This window comes from Solanum tuberosum, unplaced genomic scaffold (genome assembly GCF_000226075.1).
Source record: "Solanum tuberosum cultivar DM 1-3 516 R44 unplaced genomic scaffold, SolTub_3.0 scf00296, whole genome shotgun sequence".
Classification (NCBI taxonomy): Eukaryota; Viridiplantae; Streptophyta; class Magnoliopsida; order Solanales; family Solanaceae; genus Solanum; species Solanum tuberosum.
The window spans coordinates 69474-86875 of NW_006239217.1; the positions used below are offsets into that span (position 1 = coordinate 69474).

The window sequence follows — 17402 nt, forward strand, 5'->3', positions numbered from 1 at the left end:
ATTTTCCCTAATTTTGTCCATCATAGCTTAGGCAGATAGGAAGAAATCCCTAACTTTGTACTCTGCTTTCCCATGATTTATACCCACCAACATAAATTAATAAATTAATAGACTGAAAGCAAAAGGAAAAACAAAGAAGAAAAAGCAGTGGTTGAACATGCACTGCACTTTGATAAAGAAAATTCTAAAAAAAAAAAGCAAGATCTTTTTTGCTTATTTCTGATGACCAATAGCTGACTCATGAAACAGTTATCATCAACTTATATATATAGTGCTACAAGCATTGTTCTTAAAACCATCAACCAAAACATAATAATATCTCAGTTATCTTAACAATATAGCAATCCTCTTCAAGATCAGAAGTCACAATGAAGGACTTAATCAGTGGAAATGTGGTGGGTGTTCCCATGAGTTCAGCAGTATGTTCATTTGAAAGGCAGCCTAAAAGACTACTATCCCTATCTTCTTGCCAAGACCATATTCCATCTGCAACATCAAAGATCTTATCTAAATTAAAGCAACGTGAGTATTTTTCCCGTCTCTTGATGAATAATCAACTCGATACTGTAGTAGTTCTAAAGAGTATTACTTAATGACCCTTGAAAAGAAAAGATCATTAAGATTGAAAATTGAGTAAAGAAGCACTAATTACATGTATATACAATACAAAGTATTGATTCTAATGTCATTAACGTCGCCACTTCTAATTATGCAGTGAGCCTAAGCCCGAAGCTAACAGAAACTGTGAAGGGGAAATTGAGCCTTGGAGCAAAAATTCTTCGAGTAGGAGGGTTGGAGAAGATATTCAAGCAGAAGTTTAGTGTTAGAGATGATGAAAAGCTATTGAAGGTTTCTCAATGCTATTTATCAACTACAGCTGGGCCAATAGCAGGCCTTCTCTTCATCTCTACTGATAAGATTGCTTTCTGCAGTAAGAGATCAATAAAGCTCTCATCTCCAACCGGGAAGTCACTTAGAATCCGATATAAGGTATCGATCCCAATAAGTAAGATCAATAAAGCAAAAGAGTGTGAAAATATGGAGAAGCCATCACAGAAGTATGTACAGTTAGTTACAGAGGACGATTATGAGTTCTGGTTTATGGGGTTCTTTAATAATAAAAAAACTCTAAGATATCTGCAGCAGGCAATTTCAACTTTCAAGAACTTCAATCAGCTAAGAAGATAAACTTTTTTTTTTATTTTGTTTCCTAATACACCCATTCATCAATGTAAAATGTTGATGCAAAAAACAAATTTGCAGATCTGTTCAAACTTGTAACTAGCTCCATTGCTCAAAGGAGGTTTTAGATTTTTTAGGCTTTAAGCCTTAGTTGTTAATACGAATGTATAGACTTATTGTAAAACTAATGCAAACAGGAGGCTAATTCATCTTTTGGACTATCCAGCCATTTTCATGACATCGACAGTGAGTCTTGATTCATATCCCCATAGCATAATCACACTGCCCATAGGCTATATAGAGTCTACCTAAAAGTTGGGTAGTGTCAAATATCTCAAACTACCTCAATAGTTCAAGCCCTAGTTCTTGAGTGAAATTTGGTCAAATAGGTAACCAAACCAAAAATCTAAGATTTGAGAGGTAAATCATGTGTTATTATAACATGTTCCATAGTACCTCAGCAGCCCCACAGAGTGGCGATTGAAGCCACCGGGCTCACAATAGCGGTTTTTGAGCTTGGGCCTACTGCCTCCCGGACCGTGCCTTGTTGAGGTGAGGCATGTGTTGTGCTTACAACCTCCTTTGTTACCATGCAGAAATCACTAATGTTGTGATCACGGCCCCCTTATTGCTATCATAGCACCAGTTCATAATAACAGGTGTTTCCCTTTTCTAAACCACAATCCATTTTGATCCTCGTAGAAAATAAGCAAATACCCACACCATACAACTAACTCAATTTAGTCCTAAGCATGCTTCCGACATCCCTCCACCATAGACAGACACAATTTTCAACAAGTATAATTAACACTTTGGAACATCATAGGCATTAGTTAAATGCATATACAGGGATAAAAAAAGAAACAACTTCATTATAATATCCTCGGTAAAATAGCAACATTCTGATGAAGTAATAACAATTAGCTTACAATCTCAATCAAATCAAATCAAGTCATCAGATTGAATTCTCACTGATTCACACACTTCTCATATAGTATCTAACATGTTCATAATATCCTATGTTGCTAGGATTCGAGCGGGGGTATCTGATATGGGTACAGATCAAGAGGTTAGATTCCTCATCATGTCCATTTTAGGATTCAGAGGTATGGATCCGAGTACGGATGCCGGTGTTGGGGTACGATCAATAACTGTATATTACGACATATAAACTATAAAGTAAATATTCAATTTTAATTGAAGTTACTAAACTAAAAGTAATAAAATTTAATTCTTTAAAAACACCTAATATTTTATTCACACGATATAGGAATGAAGTTATTCAAGACAAGGTGGGAGTGGCCCCGTGGATGACAAGATGCGGGAAGTGAGACTGAGATGGTTCGAGCATATAAAGAGGAGATGTATAGATGTTCCGGTTAGGAGGTGTGAGAGGTTGGCCATTGTGGGCCTAAGAAGGGTAGAGGTAGGCCTAAGAAGTATTGGGGTGGGGTGATTAGGTAGGATATAGCACAACTTCAGCTCACCAAGGATATGACCCTTGATAGAAGGGTGTGGAGGTCGAAGATTAGGGTAGACGGTTAGTAGGAACGCCGGCATATTTTTTTTTTCCATTCAAGTGTATTAGTATGCTTCTTCTTGTTTTTTCTTATCTTTAGATTTCTATTACTACCTGTTATCCTTTAGTCTCGATATTTTATTTTCTTGCTGCTTCTGCTTGTTAGTGCTGCCTCTTCATCATCATTCGTTCAGCAGAAGGTCTATCGAAAACAACCTCTTTACCTTCAAGGTAGGGGTAAGGTTTGTGTACACTTTACCCTCCCCAAACCCTACTTAAGGGATTACACTTGGTTTGTTGTTGATATCTCGTGTAATAGCAAAGCATTCTCAAACTTCATATAACTACATATGTATGACATAAACCCAAAAAACAAACCAAATACAATCAATCTATAATTCTTGATCATAGATGTAGTCAAATTACCCTAAGTAAGTGATCAAAATCCAGTGTGCATCTCACACCCACACTTATGTCGTGTTGACACGTGTGTGGTAGGAATTTCGAAGAGTCTCAGTACCATAGATAAACCATGATAGTAGGGTACCATACCCCTAAACTCTACAATCCAAAAGAAGGCACAAGACTTCTCATATCTTGATTTAGTTATAACTAACTTTCTTGAGATATTTTCGGTTACACTAATTGCTCTTCTCGTTTTGCATATGATAGAGGCTTAATTCATTTTGATTATTTTTTATATAATTGTGGTGTCTGACAACTTTGCGCACCTCGCTTAATTCCACAAGAATACTTGTTACCTCCTACCAACACAAGTGCCAGGTAACTCAATCCAACATGGCTTAGACAAATGGAAAAACATCAGCTGGAATTTGAACCTCAGACCCACTTCATTGATCACAACGCCACACCCTTGGGTGCTCATTTTATTTAAGCTTTGAGTAACTAAACTCATTTTCCAACAAAAAATGACCAACTAGCTTGCTAGATAATATAATTGAAAAACGAATGATAACACATTACAACACTCTTAAAATATTATTCTCTCCGGGCCAATTTATGTGGTGGAATTCGACTCAACACAAAGTTTAAGAAAAGAACTTTTGGACTTATGGCCTTGAACCTACTATGAGATTCTTATGACTAAAAAAGTATGACATTAAGAGTAAAATGAAAATTTTTAAATGAAATATTTCCAAATAAAAGGTATCATTCTTTTGGAATGGACTAATAAGAACAACGACATATAATATGTAATAGAGGGAGTATTAAAGAGTATTACAAATAATTTCTTAATAACTAGATAAGTAGTTTGAAAGATACATATGAAAAATGAATCAGAAAATATTATTATCTTTTTGTGCTTCATTGTTAAATACTTTTATTTCTTCAGATTTTTCAAAGGATTGTTGTCCAAAGATAAAAGGTGGTCAAACTAGGGAAAAGATAAGTTGTTTACCGGAAAGTTCTAAATCATATGTCTGCATGTTGTGTTCCACATAGGATCAGCATGAATACCTAAATAACCTGCCCATACACATCAGGATGAGATGGAGAAAAATAAAAGCAAGATAAGAATAACTGCCTTGTAAGAGAAGGCAATACATACAATCCAGACAAGCACATGAATTATAGATCTTACATGTCAAATTGATATCTTTGAATGGCTATTTTTTCTTGCCTAATTAATTAAGCAACACTTCAAGGATGACCCCACACATGTTCCTAAGGGGACAGGCAAGTGGTGGCTATGAATCATCACTACTGTACAATAATGTCATAAACTCGAATTTTTCATCTTGTCAACTTTAACATACAAGACTGGTAAAACTAACTTGAGATAAATTCGAAAGCATATGATGGCTAACCTAATAGTAACAATATGATTCTCAACAATGTCCCTCTTGAGATTAAAAATTATTGTTTTTAGTTTAAACAAATGCTTAATCATAAAGAATTACCTACAAAATAACCAGTTAATTTTCATGGGAAAGAAGTTGAGTCGATTAAGCCAAATTAAAATACCTTACTAATTCTGAAGAGATAACTTCAGTATGTGAAACTTTTTCTTACTTTGGCTCAACTTACAAAAGAAGGCAGCATCATAAAGCAAATCTGTCAACTAATCTAAAGTTTTAAAAAAAAAATACACATGTGCACACAAATCTTAATGACAAAATGAGTCAGCATGAGATTAGTTTACTGTAATTGACCAGACAGCTAAAAGAAGACATTTTCAATACCTTACGAGAAAAGAGAAAAAGATATAAAAGGAATTTAGAAAATAAAGGGAGTGGTTGAACATGCACTGCACTTTGATTGTTTTTAGAATATTTCAAATTTCAATCAACAAAAAGATTATTGAAGACACTCCCATCTCCCTGACAACCTTTTTCTTCTTGATACAAAAGAAAATTCTGAAAAAGCATATGCATGACCTTTTTTGGTTATTTCAGATGACCCATAGCTGACTCATGCAACAATCAGTTAAAAGATTCACCAACTCCTCTGCAAGCACCTATATATAATGCTACATGGAATGCTTTTAAACCATCAACCAAACTTAAATATTTCTCACATACCTTCAAAAATACGGTAATACTCCACCTCAAATCAGAACCACAATGAAGAACTTACTCCATGGAAATTTGGTGGGTATTCCCATGAGTTCAGCAGTATGTTCACTTGAAAGGCAGCCGAAAAGACTACTTGCCCTATCTGCTTGCGAAGACCATATCGTTCCATATGGAGCTTCAAAGAACTTGTCTCAAATAAAGCAAAGTGAGTATCCCTGGTCTCTTAAGGAAGAATCAACTTGATCTGACCCTTGAATGTAGAGATCATAAAAATAACAATATTCTTGAATATGCAGGAAAATATGGCATTGTTAAGATGAACAAATTGGGAGAAAGGATGGATTGTCTTGTACAAAGCATCCGTGAGCATGGTAAGCACTTAAATTCTCTATAAAAAACTTAAATATATTTATTGAAAATATTACTAAGATAACATTTTGTTCAAGTCGAAAAATAAGTATTTGAACTTGAAGTTGAAAGGGGTATTTGGGAATTGAAATTGTGTCCGGACATGAGTTCCGTTTGAAAAAAAAAAAGTTTTAAGCGAAAACAATTATCTCACTCAAAAATGCTACTCAGACAAGTTAATTCCATACTATACCAGTCTTACAAATGCTAAAACATTCGCCAACTGCGAATACTGATGGACAAACTTCACCTTAAGTATTTGCAAGTGATGTCATGACCAAACACTAGTGTAAATCTAAAGAACTCAGAGAAGTGAGTCATGAAGTACAAAATTCATGCAAGAAGCACATGCATACATGATAGAAAACATTGATTTTAAATGTACTCTAATTGTGCAGTGAGCCTAAGCGCGAAACTAACAGAAACTTTAAAGGGAAAATTGAGCCTTGGAGCAAAAATTCTTCAAGTAGGAGGGTTGAAGAAAATATTCAGGCAGAAGTTCAGTGTTAGAGATGATGAAAAGCTATTGAAAGTTTGTCAATGCTATTTATCAACTACAGCTGGTCCAATAGCAGGCCTTCTCTTCATCTCTACCGATAAGATTGCTTTCTGCAGTGAGAGATCAATAAAGCTCTCATCTCCAACTGAAAAGTTGCTTAGAATCTACTATAAGGTACCACTCTGCTCCGTTTGTCTTTCAACTCTTAATTTTCTAACCACGTAAAGCATAATCTAACTGGTTCACAATGGCAGGTATCAATCCCAGTAAGTAAGATAATGAAAGCAAAAGAGAGCAAGAATATGCAAAAGCCATCACACAAGTATATACAAGTAATTACAGAGGATGATTTTGAGTTCTGGTTTATGGGATTTCTCAATCATCAAAAGACACTAAGGTATCTGCAGCAGGCAATCTCCAGCTCAAGCAAGTTATGAAGACAACATTTTTTCCTTTGTTCATTTTTTTTCCAATGAGCTCATTCTTCAATATAAAACATTCATGCAAAAACGAAGTCAGGGATCTGTTAAAACTTTGTAACTAGATCCATTGCTCAAAGGAAGCTTTAGGTTTAAGCTTTGTGCCCTTATGAGTTAATGGGAATGTACAGACTTTTTTTTTGAAACTGGTAGCTTTTGTATAGACTTATTTTCTTTTTTGAGAAAGCAAGAGATACAAATGTATAAATTTATTATAAAACTTGTGCAGATAGATTGGTTTTTTTTGTAGATTCATTTATCTTTCTACTTGTCCTTAGAGTAGACTTTATGACCCAAGTGGTAGATATGAAAACAAGAACAATATGCTAGTTATAGAATTAGCATTTTAGATTGTTTATATGCAAATTTAATACTGCATTCACAAGCTTTGCTGCCTTCAAGTTCTTTTAGTATCCTTGAGATAAGAAAAGGTGTAGCCATTCTCACAATGGAATGCTACCCATTCATGAAAAGTGAACTGGTATCAGCGTCCATAAAATGATGAACCAGCCAATTTGAAATACTAAAATTGGCAGTGTGTTTAACTTCTCTGCATTTTACACTATCAAGTTACATAAATGATAACCACAGGTAACTGTATTAAAAAGGTGGATTTAGTAACCTGAAAATCTGGGCAAGTTACCTGCTACAAGACGTTAATATACACTGTCAATGTAAAGGCAACTTACCTACTATAACATGCTAAAATACACTATCAATGTGAAAAAAATGTTATATCATCACTAATATACACTTGGTTTGTTGTTGATATCTCAGGTAATAGCAAAGCATTCTCAAACTTCATATTACTACATATTTATGACATAAACCCAAAAAACAAACCAAATACAATCAATCTATACTTCTTGATCATAGATGTAGTCAAAGCACCCTAAGTAAGTGATCAAAATCCGGTGTGGATCTCACACCCACACTTATGTCGTGTTGACACGTGTGTGGTAGGAATTTCGAAGAGTCTCAGTACCATAGATAAACTATGATAGTAGGGTACCATACCCCTAAACTCTACAATCCAAAAGAAGGCACAAGACTTCTCATAGCTTGATTTAGTTATAACTAACTTTCTTGAGATATTTTCGGTAACACTAATTGCTCTTCTCGTTTCGGATATGATAGACGCTTAATTCATTTTCATTTCTTTTATATAATTGTGGTGTCTGACCACTTTGTGCACCTCGCTTAATTCCACAAGAATACTTGTTACCTCCTACCAACACAAGTACCAGGTAACTCAATCCAACATGGCATAGACAAATGGAAAAACATCCACTGGAATTTTAACCTCAGACCTCATGGTCCTGAAAACTCACTTCATTGATCACAACGCCACACCCTTGGGTGCTCATTTTATTTAAGCTTTGCGTAACTAAACTCATTTCCCAACAAAAATTGACCAAATAGCTTGCTAGATAATATAATTGAAAAACGAATGAAAACACATTACAACACTCTTAAAATATTATTCTCTCCGGGCCAATTTATGTGGTGGAATTCGACTCAACACGAAGTTTAAGAAAAGAACTTTTGGACTTATGGCCTTGAACCTACCATGAGATTCTTGTGACTAAAAAAGTATGACATTAAGGGTAAAATGAAAAATTTTAAATGAAATATTTCCAAGTAAAAGGTATCATTCTTTTGGAATGGACTAATAAAAACAATGACATATAATATGTAATAGAGGGAGTATTAAAGAGTATTACAAATAATTTCTTAATAACTAGATAAGTAGTTTGAAAGAAACACATGAAAAATGAATCAAAAAATATTATTATCTTTTTATGCTTCAATTGTTAAAATACTTTATTTCTTTAGATTTTTCAAAGGATTGCTGTCCAAAGATAAAAGATGGTCAAACTAGGGAAAAGATAAGTTAGTTTACCAGAAAGTTCAAAATCATATGTCTGCGTGTTGTGCTCCACATAGGATCAGCATGAATGCCTACATAACCTGCCCATACACATCAGGATGAGATGGATAAAAATAAAGAAAGATAAGAATAACTGCCTTGTAAGAGAAGGCAATACATACAATCCAGACAAGCACATGAATTATAGATCTTACATGTCAAATTGAGATCTTTGAATGGCTATTTTTCCTTGCCTAATTAATTAAGCAACACTTCAAGGATGACCCTCACATGTTCCTAAGGGGACAGGCAAGTGGTGGCTATGAATCATCACTACTGTATGTACAATAATGTCATAAATTCAAATTTTTCACCTTGTCAACTTTAACACACAAGACTGGTAAAACTAACTTGAGAAAAATTCGAAAGCATATGACGGCTAACCTAATAGTAACAATATGATTCTCAACAATGTCCCTCTTGAGATTAAGAACAATTGTTTTTAGTTTAAACAACTGCTTAATCATAAAGAATTACCTACAAAATAACCAGTTAATTTTCATGGGAACGAAGTTGAGTCGATTAAGCCAAATTAAACTACCTTACTAGTTCGGAAGAGATAACTTCAATATGTGAAACTTTCTCTTACTTTGGCTCAACTTACAAAAGAAGGCAGCATCATAAAGCAAATCTGTCAACTAATCTAAAGTTATAAAAAAAAAAAATACACATGTGCACACAAATCTTAATGACAATGAGTCAGCATGAGATTAGTTTACTGTAATTGACCAGACAGCTAAAAGAAGACATTTTCAATACCTTACGAGAAAAGAGAAAAAGATATAAAAGGAATTTAGAAAATAAAGGGAGTGGTTGAACATGCACTGCACTTTGATTGTTTTTAGAATATTTCAAATTTCAATCAACAAAAAGATTATTGAAGACACTCCCATCTCCCTGACAACCTTTTTCTTCTTGATACAAAAGAAAATTCTGAAAAAGCATATGCATGACCTTTTTTGGTTATTTCAGATGACCCATAGCTGACTCATGCAACAATCAGTTAAAAGATTCACCAACTCCTCTGCAAGCACCTATATATAATGCTACATGGAATGCTTTTAAACCATCAACCAAACTTAAATATTTCTCACATACCTTCAAAATACGGTAATACTCCACCTCAAATCAGAACCACAATGAAGAACTTACTCCGTGGAAATTTGGTGGGTATTCCCATGAGTACAACAATATGTTCACTTGAAAGGCAGCCGAAAAAACTATTTGCCCTATCTGCTTGCGAAGACCATATCGTTCCATATGCAACTTTAAAGAACTTGTCTCAAATTAAGCAAAGTGAGTGTTTCCCTGGTCCCTTAAGGAAGAATCAACTTGATCTGACCCTTGAATGTAGAGATCATAAAAATAACAATATTCTTGAATATGCAGGAAAATATGTCATTGGTAAGATTAACAAATTGGGAGAAAGGGTGGATTGTCTTGTACAAAGCATCCGTGAGCATGGTAAGCACTTAAGTTCGCTACAAAAAACTTAAATATATTTATTGAAAATATTACTAAGATAATATTATGTTCAAGTCGGAAAATAAGTATTTGAACTTGGAGTTGAAAGGAGTATTTGGGAATTGAAATTGTGTCTGGACATGAATTTTGTTTGAAAAAAAAGTTTGTAAGCGAAAACAATTATCTCACACAAAAATACTACTCAGACAAGTTAATTCAATACTACACCTGTCTTTCAAATGCTAAAATCACCAACTGTGAATACTGATGGACAAACTTTACCTCAAGTATTTGCAAGTGATGTCATGACCAAACACTATTGTAAATCTAAAGAACTCAGAGAAGTGAGTCATAAAGTAAAAAATTCATGCAAGAAACACATGTATACATGATAGAAAGCATTGATTTTAAATGTACTCTAATTGTGCAGTGAGCCTAAGCCCGAAACTAACAGAAACTTTAAAGGGAAAATTGAGCCTTGGAGCAAAAATTCTTCAAGTAGGAGGGTTGGAGAAAATATTCAGGCAGAAGTTCAGTCTTAGAGATGATGAAAAGCTATTGAAAGTTTGTCAATGCTATTTATCAACTACAGCTGGTCCAATAGCAGGCCTTCTCTTCATCTCTACCGCTAAGATTGCTTTCTGCAGTGAGAGATCAATAAAGCTCTTATCTCCAACTGAAAAGTTGCTTAGAACTTACTATAAGGTACCACTCTGCTCCGTTTGTCTTTCAACTCTTAATTTTCTAACCATGTAAAGCATAATCTAACTGGTTCACAATGGCAGGTATCAATCCCAATAAGTAAGCTACTGAAAGCAAAGGAGAGCAAGAATATGCAAAAGCCATCACAGAAGTATATACAAGTAATTACAGAGGATGATTTTGAGTTCTGGTTTATGGGATTTCTCAATCATCAAAAGACACTGAGATATCTGCAGCAGGCAATCTCCAGCTCAAGGAAGTTATGAAGACAACATTTTTTCCTTTTGTTCATTTCTTTTCCAAGGAGCTCGTTCTTCAATGTAAAACGTTCATGCAAAAACGAACTCAGGGATCTGTTAAAACTTTGTAACTAGATCCATTGCTCAAAGGAGGCTTTAGGTTTAAGCTTTGTGCCCTTATGAGTTAATGGGAATGTACAGACTTTTTTTTTTAGATACGAATGTATAAATTTATTATAAAACTTGTGCAGATAGATTGGTTTTTTTTGTAGATTCATTTATCTTTCTACTTGTCCTTAGAGTAGACTTTATGACCCAAGTGGTAGATACGAAAACAAGAACAATATGCTAGTTATAGAATTAGCATTTTAGATTGTTTATATGCAAATTTAATACTGCATTCACAAGCTTTGCTGCCTACAAGTTCTTTAAGTACGATATATAGTGTCTTCAAATTATTTATCTTTTGGATAAAATGAAATAAGATATAAAATCTGCAGTTGTGAAGTCAGTTTGAGGGATATTTCCCTGTTGTAATTCAATATGCTGAGGCCGGAAACCACACTATATCAATTTAAGAATCTAAGTGATCATCATCATTTTTCTGGTCTGTAGTTCCTCACACCTTGAGATAAGAAAAGGTGTAGCCATTCTCACAATGGAATGCTACCCATTCATGAAAAGTGAACTGGTATCAGCGTCCATAAAATGATGAACCAGCCAATTTGAAATACTAAAATTGGCAGTGTGTTTAACTTCTCTGCATTTTACACTATCAAGTTACATAAATGATAACCACAGGTAACTGTTTAAAAAAGGTGGATTTAGTAACCTGAAAATCTGGGCAAGTTGCCTGCTACAAGACATTAATATACACTGTCAATGTAAAGGCAACTTACCTACTATAACATGCTAAAATACACTATCAACGTGAAAAAAAAATGTTATACCGTCACTAAAATACACTTGGTTTGTTGTTGATATCTCGTGTAATAGCAAAACATTCTCAAACTTCATATTACTACATATTTATGACATAAACCCAAAAAACAAACCAAATACAATCAATCTATACTTCTTGATCATAGATGTAGTCAAAGCACCCTAAGTAAGTGATCAAAATCCGGTGTGGATCTCACACCCACACTTTTGTCGTGTTGACACGTGTGTGGTAGGAATTTTGAAGAGTCTGAGTACTATAGATAAACCATGATAGTAGAGTACCATACCCCTAAACTCAACATCCAAAAGAAGGCACAAGACTTCTCATATCTTGATTTAGTTACAACTAACTTTCTTGAGATATTTTCGGTAACACTAATTGCTCTTCTCGTTTTGCACCTGATAGAGGCTTAATTCATTTTGATTTTTCTTATAATTGTGGTGTCTGACCACTTTGCGCACCTCGCTTAATTCCACAAGACTACTTGTTACCTCCTACCAACACAAGTGCTAGGTAACTCAACCCAATATGGCTTAGACAAATGGAAAAACATCAGCTGGAATTTGAACCTCAGACCCACTTCATTGATCACAACGCCACACCCTTGGGTACTCATTTAAGCTTTATGTAACTAAACTCATTTTCCAACAAAAATTGGCCAACTAGCTTGCTAGATAATATAATTGAAAAACGAATGAAAACACATTACAACGCTCTTAAAATATTATTCTCTCAGGGCCAATTTATGTGGTGGAATTCGACTCAACACAAAGTTTAAGAAAAGAACTTTTGGACTTATGGCCTTGAACCTACCATGAGATTCTTGTGACTAAAAAAGTATGACATTAAGGGTAAAATGAAAAAATTTAAATGAAATATTTCTAAATAAAAGGTATCATTCTTTTGGAATGGACTAATAAGAACTATGACATATAATAAGTAATAGAGGGAGTATTAAAGAGTATTACAAATAATTTCTTAATAACCAGATAAGAAGTTTGAAAGATACACATGAAAAATGAATCAAAAAATATTATTATCTTTTTATGCTTCATTGTTAAATACTTTTATTTCTTTAGATTTTTCAAAGGATTGTTGTCCAAAGATAAAAGATGGTCAAACTAGGGAAAAGATAAGTTAGTTTACCGGAAAGTTCTAAATCATATGTCTGCGTGTTGTGCTCCACATAGGATCAGCATGAATGCCTACATAACCTGCCCATACACATCAGGATGAGATGGAGAAAAATAAAGCAAGATAAGAATAACTGCCTTGTAAGAGAAGGCAATACATACAATCCAGACAAGAACATGAATTATAGATCTTACATATCAAATTGAGATCTTTGAATGGCTATTATTCCTTGCCTAATTAATTAAGCAACACTTCAAGGATGACCCACACATGTTCCTAAGGGGACAGGCAAGTGGTGGCTATGAATCATCACTACTGTACAGTGTACAATAATGTCATTAAATTCATATTTTTCATCTTGTCAACTTTAACACACAAGACTGGTAAAACTAACTTGAGATAAATCCGAAAGCATACTAGCCTAATAGTAACAATATGATTCTCAACAATGTTCCTCTTGAGGTTAAAAACTATTGTTTTTAGTTTAAACAAATGCTCAATCATAAAGAATTACCTATAAAATAACCAGTTAATTTTCATGGGAAAGAAGTTGAGTCGATTAAGCCAAATTAAACTACCTTACTAATTCTGAAGAGATAACTTCAGTATGTGAAACTTTCTCTTACTTTGGCTCAACTTACAAAAGAAGGTAGCATCATAAAGCAAATCTGTCAACTAATCTAAAGTTTTAAAAAAAAAAAACACATGTGCACACAAATCTTAATGACAAAATGAGTCAGCATGAGATTAGCTTACTGTAATTGACCAGACAGCTAAAAGAAGACATTTTCAATACCTTATGAGCAAAGAGAAAAAGATATAAAAGGAATTTAGAAAATAAAGGGAGTGGTTGAACATGCACTGCACTTTAATTGTTTTTAGAATATTTCAAATTTCAATCAACAAAAAGATTATTGAAGACACTCCCATCTCCCTGACAACCTTTTTCTTCTTGATACAAAAGAAAATTCTGAAAAAGCATATGCATGACCTTTTTTGGTTATTTCAGATGACCCATAGCTGACTCATGCAACAATCAGTTAAAAGATTCACCAACTCCTCTGCAAGCACCTATATATAATGCTACATGGAATGCTTTTAAACCATCAACCAAACTTAAATATTTCTCACATACCTTCACAATACGGTAATACTCCACCCCAAATCAGAATCACAATGAAGAACTTACTTCGTGGAAATTTGGTGGGTATTCCCATGAGTTCAGCAGTATGTTCACTTGGAAGGCAGCAGAAAAGACTTCTTGCCCTATCTGCTTGCGAAGACCATATCGTTCCATATGGAACTTCAAAGAACTTGTCTCAAATAAAGCAAAGTGAGTATCCCTGGTCTCTTAAGGAAGAATCAACTTGATCTGACCCTTGAATGTAGAGATCATAACAATAAAAATATTCTTGAATATGCAGGAAAATATGTCATTGGTAAGATGAACAAATTGGGAGAAAGGGTGGATTGTCTTGTACAAAGCATCCATGAGCATGGTAAGCACTTAAGTTCGCTACAAAAAACTTAAATATATTTATTGAAAATATTACTAAGATAATATTATGTTCAAGTCGAAAAATAAGTATTTGAAGTTGAAGTTGAAAGGAGTATTTGGGAATTGAAATTGTGTCTGGACATGAATTCTGTTTGAAAAAAAAGTTTGTAAGTGAAAACAATTATCTCACTCAAAAATACTACTCAGACAAGTTAATTCAATACTACACCTGTCTTTCAAATGCTAAAATCACCAACTGTGAATACTGATGGACAAACTTTACCTCAAGTATTTGCAAGTGCTGTCATGACCAAACACTAGTGTAAATCTAAAGAACTCAGAGAAGTGAGTCATAAAGTACAAAATTCATGCAAGAAACACATGTATACATGATAAAAAGCATTGATTTTAAATGTCCTCTAATTGTGCAGTGAGCCTAAGCCTGAAACTAACAGAAACTTTAAAGGGAAAACTGAGCCTTGGAGCAAAAATTCTTCAAGTAGGAGGTTTGGAGAAAATATTCAGGCAGAAGTTCAGTGTTAGAGATGATGAAAAGCTATTGAAAGTTTGTCAATGCTATTTATCAACTACAGCTGGTCCAATAGCAGGCCTTCTCTTCATCTCTACCAATAAGATTGCTTTCTGCAGTGAGAGATCAATAAAGCTCTTATCTCCAACTGAAAAGTTGCTTAGAATCTACTATAAGGTACCACTCTGCTCCGTTTGTCTTTCAACTCTTAATTTTCTAACCATGTAAAGCATAATCTAACTGGTTCACAATGGCAGGTATCAATCCCAATAAGTAAGATAATGAAAGCAAAGGAGAGCAAGAATATGCAAAAGCCATCACAGAAGTATATACAAGTAATTACAGAGGATGATTTTGAGTTCTGGTTTATGGGATTTCTCAATCATCAAAAGACACTGAGATATCTGCAGCAGGCAATCTCCAGCTCAAGGAAGTTATGAAGACAACATTTTTTCCTTTTGTTCATTTTTTTTCCAATGAGCTCATTCTTCAATATAAAACATTCATGCAAAAACGAATTCAGGGATCTGTTAAACTTTGTAACTAGATCCATTGCTCAAAGGAGGCTTTACGTTTAACCTTTGTGCCCTTATGAGTTAATGGGAATGTATAGACTTTTTTTTTTTTTGAAACTGGTAGCTTTTGTATAGACTTATTTTCTTTTTTGAGATAGCAAGAGATGCGAATGTATAAATTTATTATAAGACTTGTGCAGATAGATTGGTTTTCTTTGTAGATTCATTTAGCTTTCTACTTGTCCTTAGAGTAGACTTTATGACCCAAGTGGTAGATATGAAAACAAGAACAATATGCTAGTTATAGGATTAGCATTTTAGATTGTTTATACGCAAATTTAATACTGCATTCACAAGCTTTGCTGCCTTCAAGTTTTTTTTAGTATGATATAGTGTCTTCAAATTATTTATCTTTTGGATAAAATGAAATAAGATATAAAATCTGCAGTTGAAATTGTGAAGTCAGTTTGAGGGATATTTCCATGTTGTAATTCAATATGCTGAGGCCGGAAACCACACTATATCAATTTAAGAATCTAAGTGATCATCATCATTTTTCTGGTCTGTAGTTTCCTCACACCTTGAGATAAGAAAAGGTGTAGCCATTCTCACAATGGAATGCTACCCATTCATGAAAAGTGAACTGGTATCATCGTCTAGAAAATGATGAACCAGCCAATTTGAAATACTAAAATTGGCAGTGTGTTTAACTTCTCTGCATTTTACACTATCAAGTTACATAAATGATAACCACAGGTAACTGTTTAAAAAAGGTGGATTTAGTAACCTGAAAATCTGGGCAAGTTACCTGCTACAAGACGTTAATATACACTGTCAATGTAAAGGCAACTTACCTACTATAACATGCTAAAATACACTATCAACATGAAAAAAAATGTTGTACCGTCACTAAAATACACTTGGTTTGTTGTTGATATCTCGTGTAATAGCAAAACATTCTCAAACTTCATATTACTACATATTTATGACATAAACCCAAAAAACAAACCAAATACAATCAATCTATACTTCTTGATCATAGATGTAGTCAAAGCACCCTAAGTAAGTGATCAAAATCCGGTGTGGATCTCACACCCACACTTTTGTCGTGTTGACACGTGTGTGGTAGGAATTTTGAAGAGTCTGAGTACTATAGATAAACCATGATAGTAGAGTACCATACCCCTAAACTCAACATCCAAAAGAAGGCACAAGACTTCTCATATCTTGATTTAGTTACAACTAACTTTCTTGAGATATTTTCGGTAACACTAATTGCTCTTCTCGTTTCGGATATGATAGACGCTTAATTCATTTTCATTTCTTTTATATAATTGTGGTGTCTGACCACTTTGCGCACCTCGCTTAATTCCACAAGACTACTTGTTACCTCCTACCAACACAAGTGCTAGGTAACTCAACCCAATATGGCTTAGACAAATGGAAAAACATCAGCTGGAATTTGAACCTCAGACCCACTTCATTGATCACAACGCCACACCCTTGGGTGCTCATTTTATTTAAGCTTTGAGTAACTAAACTCATTTTCCAACAAAAAATGACCAACTAGCTTGCTAGATAATATAATTGAAAAACGAATGAAAACACATTACAACGCTCTTAAAATATTATTCTCTCAGGGCCAATTTATGTGGTGGAATTCGACTCAACACAAAGTTTAAGAAAAGAACTTTTGGACTTATGGCCTTGAACCTACCATGAGATTCTTGTGACTAAAAAAGTATGACATTAAGGGTAAAATGAAAAAATTTAAATGAAATATTTCTAAATAAAAGGTATCATTCTTTTGGAATGGACTAATAA

At 34.1% G+C, this 17402-nt stretch overlaps 3 protein-coding genes across 3 annotated transcripts; all 3 read left to right on the forward strand.

The window, feature by feature from the left end:
- Positions 1-230: 230 nt before the first annotated feature.
- LOC102583667 (putative GEM-like protein 8) lies at positions 231-2835 on the forward strand. The gene is made up of 2 exons (XM_006359294.2): positions 231-522; positions 716-2835. Exons 1-2 carry the CDS (start codon positions 369-371, stop codon positions 1186-1188), a joined length of 627 nt encoding a protein of 208 aa, XP_006359356.1. The 5' UTR covers positions 231-368; the 3' UTR covers positions 1189-2835.
- Positions 2836-5239: 2404 nt separating this feature from the next.
- On the forward strand, positions 5240-11194 carry LOC102584784 (putative GEM-like protein 8). Its single transcript, XM_006359209.2, has 4 exons — positions 5240-5443; positions 5535-5609; positions 6045-6319; positions 10804-11194. Exons 1-4 carry the CDS (start codon positions 5287-5289, stop codon positions 10984-10986), a joined length of 690 nt encoding a protein of 229 aa, XP_006359271.1. The 5' UTR covers positions 5240-5286; the 3' UTR covers positions 10987-11194.
- A 2722-nt stretch (positions 11195-13916) lies between these two features.
- Positions 13917-16244, forward strand: LOC102584010 (putative GEM-like protein 8). The gene is made up of 4 exons (XM_006359295.2): positions 13917-14369; positions 14461-14535; positions 14966-15240; positions 15321-16244. The coding sequence occupies exons 1-4, from the start codon at positions 14117-14119 to the stop codon at positions 15501-15503; spliced, it is 786 nt and encodes a 261-aa protein (XP_006359357.2). The 5' UTR covers positions 13917-14116; the 3' UTR covers positions 15504-16244.
- Positions 16245-17402: the final 1158 nt, after the last annotated feature.